This window comes from Daphnia carinata, chromosome 6 (genome assembly GCF_022539665.2).
Source record: "Daphnia carinata strain CSIRO-1 chromosome 6, CSIRO_AGI_Dcar_HiC_V3, whole genome shotgun sequence".
NCBI lineage: Eukaryota > Metazoa > Arthropoda > Branchiopoda > Diplostraca > Daphniidae > Daphnia > Daphnia carinata.
The window spans coordinates 10,209,888-10,234,974 of NC_081336.1; the positions used below are offsets into that span (position 1 = coordinate 10,209,888).

General features: G+C 40.2%; 2 protein-coding genes and 1 pseudogene across 2 annotated transcripts; 2 read left to right on the top strand and 1 right to left on the bottom strand.

Annotated features, from left to right (window-relative positions):
• The first annotated feature begins 1,265 nt into the window (after window positions 1-1,265).
• Window positions 1,266-3,854, top strand: LOC130697740 (uncharacterized). The gene has a single exon (XM_059495775.1). The coding sequence runs from the start codon at window positions 1,266-1,268 to the stop codon at window positions 3,852-3,854; it is 2,589 nt and encodes an 862-aa protein (XP_059351758.1).
• A 407-nt stretch (window positions 3,855-4,261) lies between these two features.
• On the top strand, window positions 4,262-6,145 carry LOC132088084 (uncharacterized). The gene has a single exon (XM_059495776.1). It carries the CDS (start codon window positions 4,262-4,264, stop codon window positions 6,143-6,145), a length of 1,884 nt encoding a protein of 627 aa, XP_059351759.1.
• Window positions 6,146-12,293: 6,148 nt separating this feature from the next.
• On the bottom strand, window positions 12,294-16,072 carry LOC130697741 (DNA-directed RNA polymerase III subunit RPC1-like; annotated as a pseudogene).
• Between the last annotated feature and the right edge of the window lie 9,015 nt (window positions 16,073-25,087).

The following is a 25,087-nucleotide window of genomic DNA, read 5'->3' on the forward strand; positions in this document are numbered from 1 at the left end:
GTATTCAATGTGAATATAGTGTTATAGAATCAGTTTCATCATCTACATTCAAACAGTATCAAATATACGTGTATTCAATGTGAATATAGTAATATAGAATCAGTTTCATGATCTACATTTAAACAGCATCAAATATACGTGTATTCAATGTGAATATAGTGTTATAGAATCAGTTTCATGATCTACATTCAAACAGCATCAAATATACGTGTATTCAATGTGAATATAGTGTTATATAATCAGTTTCATGATCTACATTCAAACAGTATCAAATATACGTGTATTCAATGTGAATATAGTGTGATACAGTGAGTTTAATATCTACATTCAAAAAGCATCAAATATACATGTTGGTCTGGTGACCGTATTTTGTTCATAAATATATGTCACCTATATCGATTACTAAGATAGAGGGCCACACCACGCGCATCGCAATTAGGTTACTGTTTAACCTAATTTTGAGTTGACGTAGTAACTTAACTAAACTTGTAGTGCCTATTACGCGTGTGTGTTCTGCCCGATAGGTAATATTGTATTATAATTTACTCCCTTGAATCTATTCTTATCATTTGTGCCTATTACGCGTGTGTGTTCTGCCCGATAGACACACAAAGAATCACAGCAATACAAGGATTGCAAAGAAACCTTTCTCAGAAATCAGCGTGAGAACAACTGGTCCTTCGAACCGGAGAGAAGTTTAAGAAAATCAATTCAAGATAACGACACCCACATTGCATAATGGCAACAAGTATTCCAACCTACGACGTGGCTAATCCCTTGACACCTGAGGTGTTAGCTAAGTTGGAGGGTGACAGGACAGTCACTCGCAGAAGAATTACAACTATCTGCCGAGAAGTCGAAAGCATTATAGATGCAAACGGCTCTATTGGGAGCCTGAAGGTAATGCTGACGAAGATTAGAACTTTGCTGTCAACACATGAGCAGCTGAGTGAAATACTCATTGCACATAGTACATCAGAGGACGACACAGATAAACAGTTTCAAGCCCAGCTAAAGTATTTACGCAAGGTAGAAGACGTTGCTGACGCAATCAAAGCTTACAGAGTGTCACAGACGACGTCACCTGATCAACAGCATCATCGGCTGCAAGCGTCAAAAGCTCTCGTTCAAGCCAAAGGGGCCCACTATCAGAAACTGAGAAGAAATTGAAAGAGTTGGATGAAGAGAAAAGGAGGAAGAAGTTGGAATTTGAACAGGCAAATGAAAGGGCCAAGCAGGCCAAACAAGAGCTGGATCGTGTGGAAATGGAGCTAGAAAACCTGGATGTGGACGAATGGAAGTTGAGGCATCCAGGCTCCCCAGTAGAAGATGGCGCTGGAGGGCGAACAAAGGTAGAAGATTGGTTTCGAACGTTATCACCTAGCCAACCCGCAGAAAGCCAAGCACCAGATGGCTGGATTGAAGATTATTTGGCAGATAGGGTTGAAGTCTCTACACAGCGGTCGACCAAGTTTAAATCTGCAGATCTAGAATTCTACGGTGGGGACCCAATTGACTGGTTCTGCTGGATTGATTTATTCAAAGTATTAGTCCATGAAACCCCAAAGTCCCCTGGGGAGAAATTGGCGATTCTGAAAGGACACCTGACGGGAGAATGCCAAATGACAGTCAAGACGTTGGGTGGTGGAGAGCCGGCCTACAAAGAGGCCCTGAAGAGATTGAAGCAATCATTTGGAAGACGAGATGTGTTAAGGGTGGCACATTTACAAGCTTTGGAGCGCCTGGAAAGAGGAAATAATGCAACGGCATTCCAACGATTTGCTGATCGAGTGCGAGCCCATCTATTCGACTTGAGTAGGATAGGCGAGACTGCGCAGCCAGACATCATTGAAAAGATCTGCCGGAAGTTGGCCCAGCCCGACCGACTTGCGTGGAATGATAAGAAGCCGTATGGGGCCAGCGAAACGAGGTCATTAGAAGAATTTGCTGATTGGCTATGCCAGCGAGCTGCGGCATACCAAAACGCCTACGAGATCGTCGCCGAATCAAGCGCAGAATCCGGAAAGAAGAATAGAACCCAGGGTCGATCGCACCAAACGTCGATTCAGATTCAGAAAGAAGGTAAACCAGGTGGAGACTCGCCTATTAAGAGAACTCCTTTTTGTTATCAGTGCAAAGGACAACATCGATTGACTGACTGCCCAGCGTTTCAGAAGCTGGCGGTTGGAGAAAGATTCACGTTTGTCCAAACCCACCGATTGTGTTTCAACTGTTTAGGCGCCAATCATTCGGTGAGATTCTGCAACCAATGGAAAGAGTGCGGTGTGAACGGTTGCAACCGGCGTCATCACCATCTCCTACATCATGACGACAAACCAGCTGCAGCTAAGGGAGCATCAGCCAGATGCTCCAAAGACGAACTTCAGGAAGAGGTTGCGATGGGGGTGATGAATGTACGAGTCCAAAATTCCCGAGGAGAGTATGTGTGGGCCAATCTGTTCATCGATGAAGGAAGTAACACATCCCTGGCAAGAAGCGACTTCATTCGGAGTTTAGGAATAGATGGAGAGGATCAGAAATTAGAGATGAAAGGAATCGGGGGAGTCAGCCGCTGTTACAACACATCCAAAGAAGTAATCCTGACCGTTAGGTTATTGACAGGAGGGGAGACCACCATTAAGGTTTCCACGATGCCGACGGTAACAGATCCCATTCCGTACGTCGATTGGAACAAACTGAAGACCCGTTGGAAACATCTCAAATCCCTACCGATCAAATCAGCAGGAGGGCAGGTGGACTTGTTGATTGGAGTTGATCATTACCACCTCATCGTCCCGACCGAGTCTAGGGTCGGAGAAGAGGGAGAACCGAGTGCAGTAAAAACACAATTCGGATGGTACGCTCGTGGAGTCATCGGAAGCAAGTTAAGAAGACCACCAACTAGCCACACTGTTAGAGCCGTGCGCAGCTATTCGTTACGAGTCAACGCCGCATTGGAGAAGGAGCTTCGAGGATTTTGTGAAACGGAGAATTTTGGCACTGAAACCCCAAGACTTGTGATGCCACCCGAAGACGAAAGGGCGGTGAAGATTGTCGAGGAGGGAACCAGGAAGCTAGAAATAGGATATGAGGTGCCAATACCATGGAAGGAAGGAGAACCTTCACTTCCAGATAACAAGAGGCTGGCGCTTTACCGCTTACATGATTTGTTTAAACGGTTTGATCGAGATCCGGACTTCAAGGCGGCGTACCAAATGGCTATCAAGAAATACATCGATGCGGGATACGTGAGCGAGGTGGAAGAGGAAGGTGACCCGATCAGCGCGCAATACTTCCTAGCCCACCATGGTGTTTACAAGAAGTCGGCGTCGGAGAGGAAGCTGAGAATAGTGTTCGACTCAGCGGCCCAATTCCAAGGAAAGTGTTTGAATGATGCGATGCTGACTGGACCGACACTTCAGAATATGCTGCCATCTGTGCTGATAAAGTTTAGAGAAGCGGAAGTTGCATTTACTGCGGACATCGAGGCGATGTTTAGTAGAATTCGATTGAGACCACAAGATGCCCGTTACCACCGTTTCCTGTGGCGAGAGGATGGATCGTCCGAAATCAAGACTCTTCAAATGGATCGGCTGGCGTTCGGTGACAGATGCTCTCCATTTATTGCAATCAACACGATACGAAGGGCGGCCGCAGATTCCGGTGTCGGGGGAGAAGCGGCAGACGCGGTTCACAACAATCTGTACATGGACGATTACTTGGATTCAGCCAAGAATGTGGATTTAGCAGTTGAGCGGGCCACTGGCGTAAAAGAAAGGCGATGGGTGTGGATCCGTCGGAAAAAGAGGATGACCATCCACTATCAGTTCCGGACGACTCCACAAAGATTCTAGGCGCATGTTGGAGGCCTAATCGAGACGTCCTGACCTTCGTCCTATCGGAGTTAAGTGAGGTGGAGTTTACCCGAGCTGGATTGGCGAGGAAGGTGGCCGGACTGTACGATCCACTAGGACTAGCCGCACCGACAATAATTAAGGCCAAAATTCGTCTGCGGGAGCTTGGAACGCGCGGCCTGGATTGGTGCGATGAAGTTGACCCTGAGGATAAGGATTGGTGGAGGAGATGGATCACTTCATTGGCAGTATTGAATAAGTTAGAGGTCCCACGCTGTTTATTTCCGGATCGAGAAAAAATATGTCGATCAGAGCTGCACACCTTTGCGGATGCATCCCAGGAGGCGTTCGCGGCAGCGGTCTATATCCGGAACCAGTATGCGGATGGAGCCAACTTGAACTTAATCATGGCAAAGACAAAGCTAGCTCCTAAAAAAACTATCTCTATTCCAAAATTGGAGTTGCAGGCAGCTTTATTGGGAGCCCGGCTGGCTGATTTCGTCTCCAAGTCTCTTCGAGAACCCATAAGGAGCCGTAAATTCTGGACGGATTCTTCATGTGTGCGGAATTGGATCCGGTCAAACGCGGCGTACTACAAACCTTTTGTGGATCATCGGATCGGTGAGATTCAAACCTTGACTAGGCCGGAGGAGTGGAGATACGTACCCGGAAAATTGAACTGTAGCGATGTGGCCACTCGGTCCTCGCTCGAATCGGACCATCAAATTCCAAATTCGTGGGTCAAGGGTCCTGACTTCCTGTACCAAACCGAAGATTGTTGGCCACAGGATCTACCTTGGATGAAGGTGACGGAGGAAGGTCGGTCCACCCGCGAGAGTCGGTGTCACATCGCTATCAACACCGAAAATGCTTGGGAGTCAGTGAAGATTGATATCAGTGAAATTCCAGCGCTTATTCAACTGGAGGAGAGGTATATGCAATTACTGAAAGCTTGTCAAGAGGAGTCATTCGTGGAGGAGCTGAGGCGGTTGAAGAGACTACAGCCGTTGAAAAATGACTCCAAATTACTCTCGCTTTCGCCTTTCATGAGCCCAGATGGTCTTATTCGTTTAGGTGGTCGCGTTGGAAAGGCAGCATTACCCTATGACAACCGTCATCCAATCATACTGCCGTCACAACACCCCCTAACGGAACGAATAATCGAGGCCTTCCATCGCAACTTACATCACCTCGGCGTGGACTTTGTACTTGCCCACATTAGACAGCATTTTTGGATAGTCGATGGTCGGGAAGCCGTGAAACGAGTGAAAAGGAAATGTCTGGAGTGTCTGAAAGAGAGAGACAAACCCGGAATTCAGCAGATGGCGGAGCTACCGGTGGAGAGGCTCGATATGTTCGCCCCTCCTTTCACGCATACCGCTGTGGATTACTTCGGACCGATGGAGACGAGTAATTACAGAAACCGCACCCTGAAGAGATATGGAGCGCTATTCACGTGCCTCACTACAAGAGCCGTGTTCCTCGACTTAGCAGACGACCTGACATCTGATCAATTCTTGTTGGTTCTACGGAGGTTCATCGGAATTTACAACCAGCCAAGATCTATGCATTCGGACAATGGCACCAATTTTGTTGGGGCGGAAAGGGAATTAAGGGAGCTTCTTACCAATATTCAACAACCGGGGGAGCTGAGTGATTTCATCAAGAAACGGCGAATACATTGGAGTTTCCAGCCACCGAGAGCTCCTCACTTCGGAGGCGCCCATGAAAGTCTCGTGAAGTCAGCAAAGAAGGCCCTCTACCGAGCTCTGGAGATTGAGAAGTCGCAATTTCGCCATCCAACGGATAGTGTACTCCGCACTGTCCTGTTTGAGGTAGCTGGCTTGCTAAATAGTCGCCCGCTCACGTACGTGAGTTCGGATCCAGTGGATGTTAGGCCGTTGACTCCAAACGATCTAATGAACCGATCACCTGTCATCTACTCACCGGCCGGCGAGTTCGCAGATGCCCTACCGCGGGAGAATTTCCATTACGTGCAAAAGTTAGTGAATCTCTTCTGGGATCTGTGGCGAAAATCATACCTTCCTTCCCTGATCGCACGAAAGAAGTGGAGAAAAAAAATGAGGAATTTCCAGGAGGGGGACGTCGTTCTTCTAGTGGAACCAAACCTTCCCCGTGGAAAATGGAATATTGGACGAGTCGAAGAAACATTTCCCGGAGACGACGGTCTAGTTCGCGTCGTCAAGGTCTCCACGAAGGAGGGGACGTACGTGCGCGCCATAGAGAAAATTTGCCTTCTAGAGGCCGAAGAGTCCCATCTTCCTAAGTAGACAGAAGATGGACGGAGGAGGATGGTCTGGCGACCGTATTTTGTTCATAAATATATGTCACCTATATCGATTACTAAGATAGAGGGCCACACCACGCGCATCGCAATTAGGTTACTGTTTAACCTAATTTTGAGTTGACGTAGTAACTTAACTAAACTTGTAGTGCCTATTACGCGTGTGTGTTCTGCCCGATAGGTAATATTGTATTATAATTTACTCCCTTGAATCTATTCTTATCATTTGTGCCTATTACGCGTGTGTGTTCTGCCCGATAGACACACAAAGAATCACAGCAATACAAGGATTGCAAAGAAACCTTTCTCAGAAATCAGCGTGAGAACACATGTATTCAATGTGAATATAGTGTTATAGAATCAGTTTCATCATCTACATTCAAACAGTATCAAATATACGTGTATTCAATGTGAATATAGTGTTATAGAATCAGTTTCATGATCTACATTCAAACAGTATCAAATATACATGTATTCAATGTGAATATAGTGTGATACAGTGAGTTTCAATATCTACATTCAAACAGCATCAAATATAGGTGTATTCAATGTGAATATAGTGTTATAGAATCAGTTTCATGATCTACATTCAAACAGTATCAAATATACGTGTATTCAATGTGAATATAGTGTGATACAGTGAGTTTCAATTTCTACATTCAAACAGCATCAAATATACGTGTATTCAATATGAATATAGTGTGATACAGTGAGTTTCAATATCTACATTCAAACAGCATCAAATATACGTGTATTCAATGTGAATATAGTGTTATAGAATCAGTTTCATGATCTACATTCAAACAGCATCAAATATACGTGTATTCAATGTGAATATAGTGTTATATAATCAGTTTCATGATCTACATTCAAACAGTATCAAATATACGTGTATTCAATGTGAATATAGTGTGATACAGTGAGTTTCAATATCTACATTCAAACAGCATCAAATATACGTGTATTCAATGTGAATATAGTGTTATAGAATCAGTTACATGATCTACATTCAAACAGTATCAAATATACGTGTTTTCAATGTGAATAGAGTGTTATAGAATCAGTTTCATCATCTACATTCAAACAGTATCAAATATACGTGTATTCAATGTGAATATAGTGTTATAGAATCAGTTTCATGATCTACATTCAAACAGTATCAAATATACATGTATTCAATGTGAATATAGTGTGATACAGTGAGTTTAATATCTACATTCAAACAGCATCAAATATACGTGTATTCAATGTGAATATAGTGTTATAGAATCAGTTTCATGATCTACATTCAAACAGTATCAAATATACGTGTATTAAATGTGAATATAGTTTGATACAGTGAGTTTCAATATCTACATTCAAACAGCATCAAATATACGTGTATTCAATGTGAATATAGTGTGATAAATCAGTTTGATGATCTACATTCAAACAGCATTAAATATACGTGTATTCAATGTGAATATAGTGTTATAGAATCAGTTTCATGATCTACATTCAAACAGTATCAAATATACGTGTATTCAATGTGAATATAGTGTGATACAGTGAGTTTAATATCTACATTCAAACAGCATCAAATATACGTGTATTCAATGTGAATATAGTGTTATAGAATCAGTTTCATCATCTACATTCAAACAGTATCAAATATACGTGTATTCAATGTGAATATAGTGTGATACAGTGAGTTTCAATATCTACATTCAAACAGCATCAAATATACGTGTATTCAATGTGAATATAGTATGATACAGTGAGTTTCAATATCTACATTCAAACAGCATCAAATATACGTGTATTCAATGTGAATATAGTGTTATAGAATCAGTTTCATATCTACATTCAAACAGTATCAAATATACGTGTATTCAATGTGAATATAGTGTTATAGAATCAGTTTCATGATCTACATTCAAACAGTATCAAATATACGTGTATTCAATGTGAATATAGTGTTATAGAATCAGTTTCATGATCTACATTCAAACAGCATCAAATATACGTGTATTCAATGTGAATATAGTGTTGATACAGTGAGTTTCAATATCTACATTCAAACAGCATCAAATATACGTGTATTCAATGTGAATATAGTGTTATAGAATCAGTTTCATGATCTACATTCAAACAGCATCAAATATACGTGTATTCAATGTGAATATAGTGTTATAGAATCAGTTTCATGATCTACATTCAAACAGTATCAAATATACGTGTATTCAATGTGAATAGAAGTATTGATACAGTCAGTTTCAATATCTACATTCAAACAGCATCAAATATACGTGTATTCAATGTGAATATAGTGTTATAGAATCAGTTTCATGATCTACATTCAAACAGCATCAAATATACGTGTATTCAATGTGAATATAGTGTTATAGAATCAGTTTCATGATCTACATTCAAACAGCATCAAATATACGTGTATTCAATGTGAATATAGTGTGATACAGTGAGTTTCAATATCTACATTCAAACAGCATCAAATATACGTGTATTCAATGTGAATATAGTGTTATAGAATCAGTTTCAATATCTACATTCAAACAGCATCAAATATACGTGTATTCAATGTGAATATAGTGTTATAGAATCAGTTTCATGATCTACATTCAAACAGTATCAAATATACGTGTATTCAATGTGAATATAGTATGATACAATGAGTTTCAATATCTACATTCAAACAGCATCAAATATACGTGTATTCAATGTGAATATAGTGTTATAGAATCAGTTTCATGATCTACATTCAAACAGTATCAAATATACGTGTATTCAATGTGAATATAGTGTTATACAATCAGTTTCAATATCTACATTCAAACAGCATCAAATATACGTGTATTCAATGTGAATATAGTGTTATAGAATCAGTTTCATGATCTACATTCAAACAGTATCAAATATACGTGTATTCAATGTGAATATAGTATGATACAGTGAGTTTCAATATCTACATTCAAACAGCATCAAATATACGTGTATTCAATGTGAATATAGTGTTATAGAATCAGTTTCATGATCTACATTCAAACAGTATCAAATATACGTGTATTCAATGTGAATATAGTGTTATAGAATCAGTTTCATGATCTACATTCAAACAGCATCAAATATACGTGTATTCAATGTGAATATAGTGTTATAGAATCAGTTTCATGATCTACATTCAAACAGTATCAAATATACGTGTATTCAATGTGAATATAGTATGATACAGTGAGTTTCAATATCTACATTCAAACAGCATCAAATATACGTGTATTCAATGTGAATATAGTGTTATAGAATCAGTTTCATCATCTACATTCAAACAGTATCAAATATACGTGTATTCAATGTGAATATAGTATGATACAGTGAGTTTCAATATCTACATTCAAACAGCATCAAATATACGTGTATTCAATGTGAATATAGTGTTATAGAATCAGTTTCATGATCTACATTCAAACAGTATCAAATATACGTGTATTCAATGTGAATATAGTGTGATACAGTGAGTTTCAATATCTACATTCAAACAGCATCAAATATACGTGTATTCAATGTGAATATAGTGTTATAGAATCAGTTTCATGATCTACATTCAAACAGTATCAAATATACGTGTATTCAATGTGAATATAGTGTTATAGAATCAGTTTCATGATCTACATTCAAACAGTATCAAATATACGTGTATTCAATGTGAATATAGTATGATACAGTGAGTTTCAATATCTACATTCAAACAGCATCAAATATACGTGTATTCAATGTGAATATAGTGTTATAGAATCAGTTTCATGATCTACATTCAAACAGTATCAAATATACGTGTATTCAATGTGAATATAGTGTGATACAGTGAGTTTCAATATCTACATTCAAACAGCATCAAATATACGTGTATTCAATGTGAATATAGTGTTATAGATCAATCAGTTTCAATGATCTACATTCAAACAGTATCAAATATACGTGTATTCAATGTGAATATAGTGTTATAGAATCAGTTTCATGATCTACATTCAAACAGTATCAAATATACGTGTATTCAATGTGAATATAGTGTGATACAGTGAGTTTCAATATCTACATTCAAACAGCATCAAATATACGTGTATTCAATGTGAATATAGTAGTTTCAATTATTCAAACAGCATCAAATATACGTGTATTCAATGTGAATATAGTTTCATGATCTACATTCAAACAGCATCAAATATACGTGTATTCAATGTGAATATAGTGTTATAGAATCAGTTTCATGATCTACATTCAAACAGCATCAAATATACGTGTATTCAATGTGAATATAGTGTTATAGAATCAGTTTCATCATCTACATTCAAACAGTATCAAATATACGTGTATTCAATGTGAATATAGTGTGATACAGTGAGTTTCAATATCTACATTCAAACAGCATCAAATATACGTGTATTCAATGTGAATATAGTATGATACAGTGAGTTTCAATATCTACATTCAAACAGTATCAAATATACGTGTATTCAATGTGAATATAGTGTTATAGAATCAGTTTCATCATCTACATTCAAACAGTATCAAATATACGTGTATTCAATGTGAATATAGTATGATACAGTGAGTTTCAATATCTACATTGAAACAGCATCAAATATACGTGTATTCAATGTGAATATAGTGTTATAGAATCAGTTTCATCATCTACATTCAAACAGTATCAAATATACGTGTATTCAATGTGAATATAGTGTGATACAGTGAGTTTCAATATCAACTTTCAAACAGCATCAAATATACGTGTATTCAATGTGAATATAGTGTGATGCAGTGAGTTTCAATATCTACATTCAAACAGCATCAAATATACGTGTATTCAATGTGAATATAGTGTTATAGAATCAGTTTCATGATCTACATTCAAACAGCATCAAATATACGTGTATTCAATGTGAATATAGTGTTATATAATCAGTTTCATGATCTACATTCAAACAGTATCAAATATACGTGTATTCAATGTGAATATAGTGTGATACAGTGAGTTTCAATATCTACATTCAAACAGCATCAAATATACGTGTATTCAATGTGAATATAGTGTGATACAGCCAGCTTTAATATCTATATTCAAACAGCATTAAATATACGTGTATTCAATGTGATTATAGTGTTATAGAATCAGTTTCATGATCTACATTCAAACAGTATCAAATATTCATGTATTCAATGTGAATATAGTGTGATACAGTGAGTTTCAATATCTACATTCAAACAGCATCAAATATACGTGTATTCAATGTGAATATAGTGTTATAGAATCAGTTTCATGATCTACATTCAAACTGCATCAAATATACGTGTATTCAATGTGAATATAGTGTTATAGAATCAGTTTCATGATCTACATTCAAACAGTATCAAATATACATGTATTAAATGTGAATATAGTTTGATACAGTGAGTTTCAATATCTACATTCAAACAGCATTAAATATACGTGTATTCAATTTGAATATAGTGTTGTCAAATCAGTTTGATGATCTACATTAAAACAGCATTAAATATACGTGTATTCAATGTGAATATAGTGTTATAGAATCAGTTTCATGATCTACATTCAAACAGTATCAAATATACGTGTATTCAATGTGAATATAGGGTTATAGAATCAGTTTCATGATCTACATTCAAACAGTATTAAATATACGTCTATTCAATGTGAATATAGTGTGATACAGTGAGTTTCAATATCTACTTTCAAACAACATCAAATATACGTGTATTCAATGTGAATATAGTGTTATAAAGTCAGTTTGATGATCTACATTAAAACAGCATCAAATATACGTGTATTCAATGTGAATATAGTGTGATACAGTGAGTTTCAATATCTACATTTAAACAGCATCAAATATACGTGTATTCAATGTGAATATAGTATGATACAGTGAGTTTCAATATCTAAATTCAATCAGCATCAAATATACGTGTATTCAATTTGAATATAGTGTTATAGAATCAGTTTCATGATCTACATTCAAACAGTATCAAATATACGTGTATTCAATGTGAATATAGTGTGATACAGTGGGTTTAATATCTACATTCAAATAGCATCAAATATACGTGTATTCAATGTGAATAATGTTTTAAAGAATAAGGCACATAATAGATAGCTTGTGCAAAGATGGTTGGCGATTGAAAAGGACTATATCTTCATCCAACATATGCCTTTCAATCAAATCACCTAACTAAGAAAAAAAAAGGAAATGGTTTATTTAAATTTATTTTAAAGTTTACTAATACATTCGGCAAATTTTAGGATATGGTTTAGCTTCAGATTGCGGGCTATACTATCGCAGTTTCCATCTTTCAAGAACTTTTTGAAATCTGAGTCTTTCTTTTGAAGATAATTGGCGCCGGGATAAACGTCTGCTCCATTTTCGACTAATTTCCTCATGAGCTCAATGTTTGCTTCGTCACACGAGTAGGGAAAGTCAAAATTTTGGCAACCAATTCTGGAACTCCCACTTGATCAATCCGCAAATTTGGATCGGGTGAAATGACCGTTCTACCCGAGAAATCGACACACTTTTCTGAAAGATTTCCACGAAAATGTCCCAGTTTGCCTTGAAGACGTTGAACAATACCACGCGATGCCTTTTTTGGCTGCATGTTTCGAGGGATGCCAGATAATTCAGTGTTAATATAAAGAGCGCACTGCAACTGTAAAAAGTCCCAATCTTTGAGAATCATTTGAATTTTTGCACCCATGAGACGGTGCTTAACAATCACGTCGTTCAAGGAAATAATTTTTGTAAGTTTCATAGTCAAGTCATCTTCATTTGTTTCTGCCTTTAAATCTGACACTACAGAAGGTCGGATGCAAACTGGCGGGACGGCCACGCGGGTCAGGATCATATTCTTGGGATGACCATGTTCCGGATTCATCAAGAGAAATTGAATGTGTTCATCAGGAATTCGTTCAAACAAATGAAGGATCTCCAGTGGACTGAGCATGTTGAAGAGACCATGTGAAATCATTGGTTCTATTTCTTTTTGAACTGTACAGCATTTTCATATGCTACCAGCTGTTCATTCAGAATAGTATTATCTTCCTTGACACTTCTAAATTTTTCAGGTGAAATCTTCAACATGCCGCATTTTTTTACCATACGATTGAGATCATTGCAGTGAGGGCAGCGAGTTACTTCTTTGCACCCTTCTTGAATTTGCTTCCTCAGTGCTTTCTTAGTCAGATAAGGAATTTTTGGGTTCCTTAATTTTTCTCTATAAATTTTCTTCATCTTGTCATTAAGCAGAACAGGCGAGCACGTCTTGCAAATTATTTGCAGTACAGTTATTACTGCTTGGAAATAGCCAACATGAAAAACTGGAAGTTCCAAATCTATGTAACCAAAATGTCCTACACATTCTGTCAGGCCTTTACCACAGGTCTCACATTTGGCATCTTTAACACTCATCCCCTAGGAAAAAAGTGATGTAAAATATGATACATGATTTGAGTTTATGGGGTATTAATGTGCCATTCGCCATCAAGCATTCCATATTGCACAGGTGTTCGGGAAGAATCACGATTGTACAAATTTTGTGCTACAACTTGCATATGGGCTTGCTGTTGTATTTGCTGCGGGCTCGCAATTCCAAAGCTTACTTTGGCTCTACAGTTGTAAGAACAAGTTAGGTATATATCAAGTTTTTCCTGATCTCAAATACAACTTCTAGTTTAAAATTTTACGGAAACTAAAGGTGAGTTGAAAATTTGTAACTTACATCTTCCTATGATGGTAGCATCAGTTTCCCGATACTGTTCTTTAACTATAATGTAGCTTTATTCCTTAATTATCGTTCCTATTCAAAATTTCTTTGGCTAGAAAAAGCACGTGGTCCATCAAAAGGCAAGAAACATAAGGTGAGTTCAGCTGACGAGCTGAAAGGTTTTGACCTGGTTTTGACTAATCTTCAGTGGTATCCGGCGTTGCTGGTATTACTTGAAACAAAAAATAAATAAACTAGAGCTGTCGCGTGGGCCTTCGGCAAGATGGAGAGGGAGGGGAATGCAGTTACAATTTGCACCTACTAGATTGCATTACATGATAGTTGGTAAAGCAAGTGTTAGCGCCTGTGTGAGCGCCACCTACCGCCGTGAAGATCAAGTATCCATCCTGTGTTGTTTGTAATTTATTTTTCAAAGCTGAACAGTAAAAGGTGATATGGATAATTAAGTGATGGAGATTTTAAAAAGAATGTTTTTCAAAGATTTTCCTACATCAAATTCTATTCTTCCTCATATTTTGGGGGGAAAGGGAAAGTCACGTGATACGAACCTCCCACGCCGGTTAAAAGAAAGAAAAAAAACGAATGAAAAAATTCGTTTCAATAACGGCCGCAGGTGTGCGTTGCGTCTGAATGTTACGACGCGTAGCCTACACACATTCGTGTAGCTCAAAACCTATAACCGTATGCAAAGCAGCCCCGAAGCCATTCAACGAGAAGGAAAGGCTCATCTCACATTGTTTTGTTTTTTTCTTCTTTTCTTGTCTGTTGCGCATCTACGTGTAAAGACACGTCGGCACTCGCACGCGTAATGTCTTCAAAAAAAAAATTTTTTCGTTTTTTTTTCACCTTTACGCTATAGAGCCAGGTGGCGAAAAGGTGTGCATTCCCCCGCAGTCCCGAACTTCAAGTAGCTGAGCTTCTCCAAGGCCACATCATCACACGGACAAGCTACGTATGTGGCTCCTTTCCTGACATTTCAGAAATGTTTTCGATTCCTGCAATTCTCGAATTTATTCGACAAAGGTATAAAACGATGTGTGAAGAAAAACAAGTTTCCATCTCGTAGACAGTGTATTGGATTTGGTACTTTTTTAAACTTAAAATCAAATCCTTGAAAAAAAAGGCCCGGCAAATCATTCCAAATCAAATCAGCGTGAAAAACCGGTTTTTCAAATCAAATCTTTGAAAATATGGCTGAAATCCAAATCATTTTATATTTTTAAAAATCCAAATCAAATCCAAATCAAATCCAAATCAAATCCAAATCAAATCCAATTTATTTTACTTTTTTCTCTTGCCGATTGACAGTTTCCAAAAGATGAGCATTTCGTTTAATGAATACAAGCATGTCAAACAATTTGGGTTTTATCTTGTTTCTTTTTGCTGACAAAATGTCAACTGCCGTGCTAAATGCACGCTCAATATTAGCGGAAGAACATGGAATTCCCATGATATCCCTTGCAATTGGGGCTAAGGCTAGGAATCTATGTTGATTAAGATTCCAATATTCACATGGACTAAACTCAAGACCAAATTGACCCTTTTCATTCACAATTGGGGGCTCTTTCAGATAGTTATCAAATTCATCGAGCACTTTCGACACACCCCTTGACAAAGTTCGTGGGCGAACGAGCACGCTGGCAAGTAGAGGACGGATGGATCGTCTTGCTCGCTTATGAACAGGTGTAGCTGATGGATTTTCATTTGCTTTACGTGTTCTTTCATCTTCAGCACCACTGCCAGAGTTGTCTTCATTGTCTCCCCCTTCTTCGTTACCACCTAAAATTTCAAATAATAAATTCAACCATATAAAACAGCTTACCTAAGACACAAATGTGCATAAGACGCATGAATGTAAAAGTGGTTTTCATACCGACTGTACGATAGCGCAATCTCAGTAATTCCTTAGCAGTAGCAATGACGTCTTCTTCGTCTTCTCCGGCTGCTGTTATCCACGTTCCCTTTATTCTTGGGTCAAGCAGTGATCCTGCTTAGTTAAGAAAGTTAAAGAAATAGTATCATAACCATATCAGTGACTTCAACGTTAATACATACCCAATACAAAAAAGGTGTCTTTTGTAACCCATCCCAATCGTTTAGTGAGAGATGTGCTTAATTCTTCTGCCATACTTTTGCAAGAAATTATGAATTTTGCTTCGTGATTCATTTTTGGGTCCGAAGAACATTGGTTTACCAAATCCAAATAAAATGGAATTACCAATCCTACTGTTTCCGTATCCTTCTGGAAAACGTCTGTTGCAATTTTGAAGGGCTCTAGTAGGGTAACGAACTCTTTTAAACATTTCAGTTCCAGAGATGAAAGTGATCCGTGAGCTTTGCAAGCATTCAGTTTGACTGAAGGGTTGGGTCAATATCGATGGCGTTGAGGAAGTACTTCACCATTGAAAATTGCGAATTCCATCTAGTAAGATTCATCATTGGTATTTTAAATCCGACGGAATCTACCAGAACCTTAGTATCTACGACACTTCGCCGAACCCCTCCTACTATCTTACACAACAAATCCAGGGCCTCCGAAACTAATTTCTAAAAAAATTTGAGAACTGGTTAGGGGACAGCAAACAAGGAAATTGAAACAATGAACTGATACTTACATCGAGTGCCTTAAGTCCATCTTTAATGACTAACTGTGCCTGATGAGGCAAACATCCTGCGTGAGACTAAGTGGCTGTGACAAAACCCGTCTCGTTGATTTTCCAGCTGTTTTCTTATATCAGCTCTGCGAGGTCAATTTCTAATGCAGATACTAGATTTTCAATGACGATATCTTCATTTTGCGAACCGTCAGCTGATGACGTACACTCTAAGTATTCTGGAATCAAAACGTAATTTGGTACTTCCATCCCGGCTTCGAGTTCTAGTTCAATGAATTCATCTTCCTTGTCTTCTCTGATGAAATTTGAGAGTTGTAATTGAAATGCAGCAGTCATGTTTGACGCATTATCAGTCACAGTGCGAACAACCTGGAAATATAAATGAATCATTATGCAGAATCGTAGAAATACAAAGATAAGGTACTAACCTTTCCATTCAGTTCCCAGTCGGAAACGACGCATTCGGACTCTGAGAGAATTGCTGCGGCTGTGTGATGTTTTGGCATCTCCTGCATGCTTAAAAAGCAGGTAAATGGAACGTAGTCGGCAGTTACTGAAGAACAAGAGACCCCCATAAATCCAGTCATGCTGTTTGATGACCAAAGGTCAAGCATAATGGTAACAACATCACAAGATTTCAGCACTGTTTTTACTACTTCCGCAGTCCTTGAGTAGATTGATGGTATGATACCATCTCTCATTTTTTCATAGCTCGGAATTTGATATGTAGGTGCGGGAAATGAGATCAGCTTCCGAAATCCCTCTCGTTGCACTATTGTTAAAGGCAAATTGTCTGAAACATTCATTTCGCCTAAAAGAGGCTCAATTTTCTTTTGAGTATCTTTTGGTATTTTTGGTGTTGCTATGAAATTCTTCATGGAAGACTGGATGGAAGGGGCTATTGCACGGTTACATTCTCTAACTTGCGATGCACCTCTTGATGCCCCTCTTGATCCAGCTCTTGATCCAGCTCTTGATCCACCTCTTGATCCACCTCGTGACCCTCTTGAAGCACCACGCTTGCTGCCACTACCTGGTCCACCCATGTTTAATCACCTAAGAATGAAACCTGATAAATATGAGGACTTAAATCTTATACAAAGATAAGATCAGAAATGCAAACCCTATGTATCTGTGGGATGTTAGAATGAGGACCCACAAACTCACTCGAAGACTTTTGCTGTCTTAAATGTGACACTTGACAGTGGCTGTCTGTGGCTATGGTACAAATTAGAGGCAAAGTCAGCAAAAACTGGAAATAGAATATATGGGAGAGTCAACCAATTAGGCGCAAACAAAAATTGCAAGAAACTTACCGATCAGAATTGGCAGGTATCTGTAGAATGATAGAAGGAGGATGACAGAACAATACCCTCACTTGAGGACTTCTTGCTGCCTTGCCTGTGCCAACTGATAGTGACTATTTAGAGCCTAATTAGAGGCAAAGCCAAGTAAGAAGACAGCTTGTCAACCGTCACTTCAGCAACAACTAGAAGTAAAATATTTTCCATAGAAGACAATAAGATATATGCGAACAAATGTAGCAAATAAGTAACTTACCAATCAGAAAGGGAAGGTATCTGTAGGACGTGGAATGATGAGATAAAATTAGGATGATAAGTTGATAACACGATATGTTAGCTGAGAACTGTTGTTGTCTTGCGTGTGACAAATGGGCAATGACTGCTAGTGACGATGAACGACGAAATTTACCCCACTTGCTACTTAATAGGCCTATAACTATGGCCCCTAAAACATCGGAAAACGTGCGAATCGCTCATGTCACTAGCGACATCTGCAAAGCAATTTTTGGAAGTAATGATTTGGATTTGATTTGGATTTTTCACGATATTTCAAATCAAATCCAAATCCAAAGCATCATTATAAAAAAATTTTGAAATCCAAATCAAATCAGCAAAATGATTTAATTTGATTTGGATTTGATTTGAATTTCGGGCAAAAATCCAATACACTGCTTGTAGAAAATGGCTTCTCTTTAATTAACTTAAAAAAAAATACTTAAACTTTGATTTTTTCTTTTTTTTCCCATCAAAGGTGAAAATGTCCGTTTTTAAAGCCAGAGAAGAATCCGCCCCCACACAACAATACGAGAATTTACGATGGGCTGCCCATCTCTCTTTTTAGTAATGCCGCTCTTCGTCTTTCCAAGGTTGAATAAATTAAATACCACAACTGGAAGGGGAAAAACAAAATCACGTTGCTTTTTGCTGGTGGGGGGAAGAATGTGAAAATGCACATCATTTTTTCCCATTTTTATTTCTTCTGCCTAAGAAAAGAACTTCAAACAAAAAGGGCACCGATAAGGTTCGTCGAGTTCGGATTTGCAAGTAATGTCTATTTTTAAAAAAGTATTTATCTAAATCCTATTAAAAATATATCTCTCTCTCTTTTTTGCCAATCATTTTCAGCACAAAAACTATGCAGCAAATTGTCCAGTATGTTCCAGGCAAAAACAGAACAACATGTTAAGTAAACAAGAAATCTGTACGGATTCAAGGATGAAGAAATCAAAGCAAAAAAAACAGAACCAATTCCTTCAGAGATACATATATATATAAATGGGCACGTAATACCAAAACTGAAGGTGAAATGTACACCTGCACACGTTACGCTAAAGGTAACACATCAATTAAACATAAAAAAAGGTTCGTTGTTTGCACCAATGTGTTCCAAGCCGGTTTCATATTGATTGCTTGTATTCCACTTAGATTTATTTTCTTGCCGGAGTGTGAACACTGTATCGAAGTGGAAGGAATGCGAAAAAGAAAATTGTGCTGTTGAAAGGCAACCCCCATTTGTTCTTCGAAAGGGCTGCCGCCCTAATGGAGAATTGCCGAAGTCTTCTCAAAAAGTGCCAGCCGCTTAACAGTCCGATCGTCATGTTTGTTTATGAAAGTTTCTGGGATATTTGGGCACAGTTAAGACCAAAGATGAAAGGCAACGGAAAGAAAGTCAAGCCGTCAATTGGGTCCGACATACGTTTTCAAATCGAAGTCAATCTGAGTGTGATCGAGAGAGTGCTGGAAATGATGGCAAAAATGGTTCTGAAGGTTAATAAGCCGCACGACCCCCGTAGACCATTAGCGTCTACTCCTGCGCCCACGACAACCCAGTCGATATACCTGGCCCCGGAATTACGTGATGAAGTGCACGCTTTCATTCAGAAATTACTACTTTCTCTGTTTGAGAGATCCCGGATTTCCGTAGGAGAACATCGAACTGTCGAACGTGAATTGGAGCGATTGGAATATATTCAAGCTTATTTTGATAAAAAGCTCTGCACTCTTTCCAACCGTTGGGGTAACATCGTCTGAAAACCAAGTCATACAAAAACTTCTAATGAACAACGTTCGAGTGCTGGAAGATGGAGGAAAAATTGAGATAAAATCTGCGTTGGAAAAATTGGGAGCCAAACTGAAAACTGGTCTTGAATTAGCGACAAGGAGCGGAGAGAAATTGTTTCGGCAATTGGATTAGCACAAGGACATTGGTATAAATGTCCCAACGGCCATATTTATGCCATCGGAGACTGTGGAGGAGCTATGGAGGAAAGCAGATGCAACGAATGTAGCACTGTTATAGGAGGGCGGAGTCACCGATTGCGCGACGGTAATAGTTTTGCTGCGGAGATGGATAATGCCACTCGCCCCGCTTATCCATTCTAAGCATGAATTCATGTTCTTATTTGCCTCCCTTTTTATCTCTTTTTTCTTTTCGTTTCAACTTCTTAATTTTGATATAATTGCATGTTCTAAGCATGGGTTTAAATTTAGAACGCAAGCAATGGGGGATAGCAGTTGCTTTTTTTATTAAACACGTTGGTTGTTGAAACTACCAATTTATTTTTTCTTCGTTATCTTCAAAATAATCAATTTGAACTTCGGCAGTTGCTAAAAAATGCAAATCCCGTAGTTTATTTTGTACTTCCACCCCTTTTAAACAATTATCTGAAAAAATTCGCTAATGTCTTCCTGGTTCACTGCTATCTCCCGTAACGAGAAGTTTTCTAAAAAAAACCTTGCTTTGCTACCACTTAGTTAATCTAGTGTAGTAATTCGTTAACTTAGAAAAGTTGTTTTAAAACGGGGAAAAATGTATTGCACGATGAAAGATGAACTGACATAGATGTAACGACAACTAGATCGAATATCTTCTTTTGTTATTGCACATCTTGATGACAATCGAATATCTTCGCACTTTCAATTTTAAACTCACATCTCACTAAAACAAAAGATCTACAGAATTGGATTTGTGGCAACCGATTACTTGGAGTGATTCTGTTAAACATCCAACATATTGGGTTTCAAAGGACACATTCACTCACTGTCATTTCAAGTTAATTACGAGTTTATTAATTCTGTTTATTTGTTAGAAATGAAACGAGAGCATAAATTAGAAAAACAAGAAACAAGTAGGAATGGCGTGGTGAATGCTAAAGCGAAAACATCTGTCCAGCAAATGTTTTATTCCAATGGATCGGATGGAAGAAGTTGTACCACCTCTTCTTGGACTGTTTCAATTTAGCCTGAACAAAACTAATTCTTTTTTCGAAAGCTTTCGTCTTACTGAAGGAATGCCTCAATGACGTAGCGTCCGGCGCCTTCGGATTTGAACCTTGATCGAATATCTGGATCAATGGAGTTAGTTTGCGGACGCTTTTACGACTGGTCTGCGATGCATTGCAATCTTCAGCCACTACATCCGGTTTCGACTCGTCAGCCTTCATGGAAGGTTCTGATTCCTCCGGTTTCAACTCGTCAGCCTTCTTGGAAGGTTCTGTTGCCTCCGGTTTCAACTCGTCAGCATTCTTGAAAGGTTCTAGTTCCTCCGGCTCCTCGAATGCCTTTGGATCGTCGTCAGCAGCAACACAAGAATATTCAATCACGTCCTCCGGATTTACTGCGCGTTCGATTTCTTCGAAACAGGGCACAGAGATGAGACTGCTGCGAGGGATGTCGTACCCAGGCGACGGGCATTTCACTTTAGTTTTTAAAGGTAAGAATGGTTTGAGTTCCTCCACCTCTAGATACTCTTTGGTAACATTCCCGCAAGAGATCACCGACTTTTTCCTGGCAGGTTTTTCATTTTCAAGGGATAGTGTCAACTCGGAAGAGTTTCGAGATATTGGATTGGAACCATAATGATGTCTTGGCATGGATCAGCGGGTGTTGGATCGAAGTATTCCGGTTGAACGAGGCCAGGTGATTGGGGCTCCACAATTTCAATTACTGTAGCTTCGTAAGTATATGCGTTTTCGGAAACGAAAGCTTCTTCCTGGACAGACTTTTCACCTTCCGATTTTCGAGATTCGTGCCGTTGGAGGACTGAAATTACGGGCACTTCGGCCACTGTTGCCTTTACGTTCGTACGAAGCAGAAAGACAGGGACGTTGGGAGAAACTTGAATTGTATTTCTGGCGTATGGTTGCCAGTGCACATGAGAAAAATAACAGGTAGTGGTGACTTGCTGCGAGCAGGTTACCACGCGAGTTTGTTGAAATAGACAGTTCGACACGAAAGGAAAATACTAGTTGCCAGCTAGTATTAACACAAAGAAAAAACTCGAATTAGTTAAGTACTGGTTGCCTGCCAGTACTCGAGCGAAAAACGAAAGGAGAAAAAACAGGACAAGTGATGGACACGCGAGTACAATACTACGATTGATTTAGCGGAGACGATCGTAAACGGACAGGTGTTCTCAGCTAAGTGGTGGTAATCGTCAGGTGAGGTGTTCGGTGACTCCTCCCTTCGTTCCCGATTTCCCCATCTCCGATCCTGACGTTGCCAAATTAGCAACATCGCCGGCCCTGCGATTGTTTTGATCAATCGCATCTTCTCTTACATGGACGGATTCAATCAATAGTAGTTCATGGACGGGACGATGGTATTCGGTGCCATTGGTTTGGATATATGCTGACCGGACAATCCCATCTCCACCGACGACGACTTGGGTAACTCGGCCGGTTGGCCAGATACCACGGGGAGTTGATGAGTTTATAAGCACGACGATATCGCCGACTTCGAGATTCGGCTGATCCTGGTACCATTTTTCATGCTCCGTGATGCTGGGATCTCTCATCCATCGGCGCCAGAACTGGTCGGCCATGGCCTGTGAGATACGCCACCTTTGTCGGGCAGATAAGTCGTCTTTAGAGAAGACGTCAGGTGGAGCATTTGGATTTGCGTGCCCTAGGAGTAGGTGATTGGGCGTGAGGCTCTCTGGGTCGGCTGGGTCGTCGCTGCTGGCTGTGAGTTTCCGGCTGTTGAGGACGTTCTCAATGTGGGTGAGAGCGGTGATAAGAATTTCGTCGGAAAGCCGTTGTCTTCCCAAGACGGACCTTAACGCGGTCTTGGCAGAGCGGACGAGGCGTTCCTATGCGCCACCAAAATGCGGGGCGGCTGGCGGATTGAAATGCCACTTGGTGGGTTGGCGGCCTAGATGCTTAAGTATTTCGTGTTGGTTGAGATTTTGGAGGCATTCAGCCAGCTCTCGTTGGGCTCCGACAAAATTCGTTCCATTGTCGCTATGGAAAGAAGCTGGGACGCCGCGACGGTTTTGGAATCGATCCAATGCGGAGATAAACGAGCTGGCGTCGAGTGAATACGCCATCTCCAAATGGACGCAACGAGACGTTAGGCAGGTAAAAAGGCAGCCCCAGCGTTTGACAGTGCGTCGTAGAATTGTCACTTCTATCGGCCCGAAATAATCCACGCCGGTGTGTGTGAATGCGGGATAGCCTACCTTTAGGCGAAAGCTGGGCAGGTCGGCCATTTTCGGGCGAAAGCCTTTCGCGTTCTTCCTTTTACAAGGGAGACACATCCGGAATGCCTTTTGGGCAGTGAGCCTGCCTTTGGGGATCCAATATTGACTTCGCGCTTCGTGGTGAAGCTGTTCGGCCGACAAATGCGCTCGATCACGATGCATCTGGGAGAGGATCAGCTGAGTGAAACGTTCATGACGTGGAAGGATGATGGGGTGGCGAAAGTCAAGTGGCACCGGCGCCTTGTCGATCCGACCGCCTACGCACATTATACCACGGTGATCCAGATATGGCGATAGTTTGATGAGACTGGAACTCGATTCAATTGGGCGGCCGGCTCGTAAATCGTCCATATCGATACGATAAACGTTTCGCTGCGTGTGTCGAAATAATGCGTTGCGGGCTAGGCTGATTTCTTCTTCCGATAGGCCATCCAACTTTCTATGTTCTCGAGTCTTGCGCGCGTTTGCGATAAATCGGAACATGTAAGCGACGGTCCGGATGACGATATGAACTCGCGATTTTCTGGCAATAAGCTGGTCGATCTGGTTGTCTTGCAATTGGACCTGGTCGACCCATTTTGTCTCGCGAACTTCTGGATCATCGGCTTCCAGTGGCGGTAGGGATGGAAGACAAGGCCTGTCGGTTGACACTTTTAGAAACTCCGGGCCAGAAAACCAACGATGTCGGACGTCGAATTCAGCGGCGTCGAGACCCCTACTTGCATCATCGGCTGGGTTGATGGAGCTTGGGACATAATTCCATTGGATTGAGGAAGAGGACTGGAGGATCTCCCCAATGCGGTTACCAACGTAAACATTGAAGCGACAAGAGCGAGACTTGATCCAACTCAGGACGGTACTCGAGTCAGACCAATAGATGGTTTTATTAAAAATAATGTCGTGTCCTTCTTTCGCCTGAACGGCCAGGCGAGCGGCTAAGAGGGCAGCGTTTAGCTCAAGACGCGGGATGGTCATAAACTTCAGTGGTGCTCTCCGCGATTTTGAAAGAAGAAGGCTGATATCCGCTGTACCGTTAGGGTAGACGAAGCGGGCGTAGCAAACGGCTCCAAAACCCATCTCTGATGCATCACCGAAAACGTGAAGTTCTATTGTCGACACATGCTTTCCTGTTGGTGAAATACAGCGATCTAAGACAAGGCCGTTGAGCAGTGGAAGAGAATTCGCCCACTGGATCCAACGGTCGATTAGGTCTTGGTCCAATTCAACATCCCAATCGAATTTCCTGCGCCATATATCCTGCATCAGAAATTTCGCTTGGAACACTATGGGTGACAGGAAACCAAGTGGATCAAAGATGCTGGAAAGGGCCTTCATAATATCACGCTTGGTTCGGCCATCGGGTCGTACTGAAGCACCTAGAATGAAGGCATCACGGCTGAAATCCCATACGAGGCCGAGCGTCCTTTCAATCGGCTCGGCATCAAGATCCACATTGACGACTGCACTCTCTAGTTGTTGTCCAGGTAGTGATTGGCGGACGGCGTCGTTTGACGTCGCCCATTGAGTGAGCGGAAATCCACCGGTTTTCAGCGTTTCGGTCAAACGATGAGCGGTAGATATGGCCTCTGCTTCCGTCGAAAAGGATGCCAACCAATTATCGACATAGAAGTGTTTCGTGATTTGTTTGAGAAGATGGTCGTCACCGTAGTCTTTCACCGCCTGTTGTAGCGCGTTCGAACACACTGCTGGTGAAGAGGCGGCACCAAAAAGATGGACATCCATTT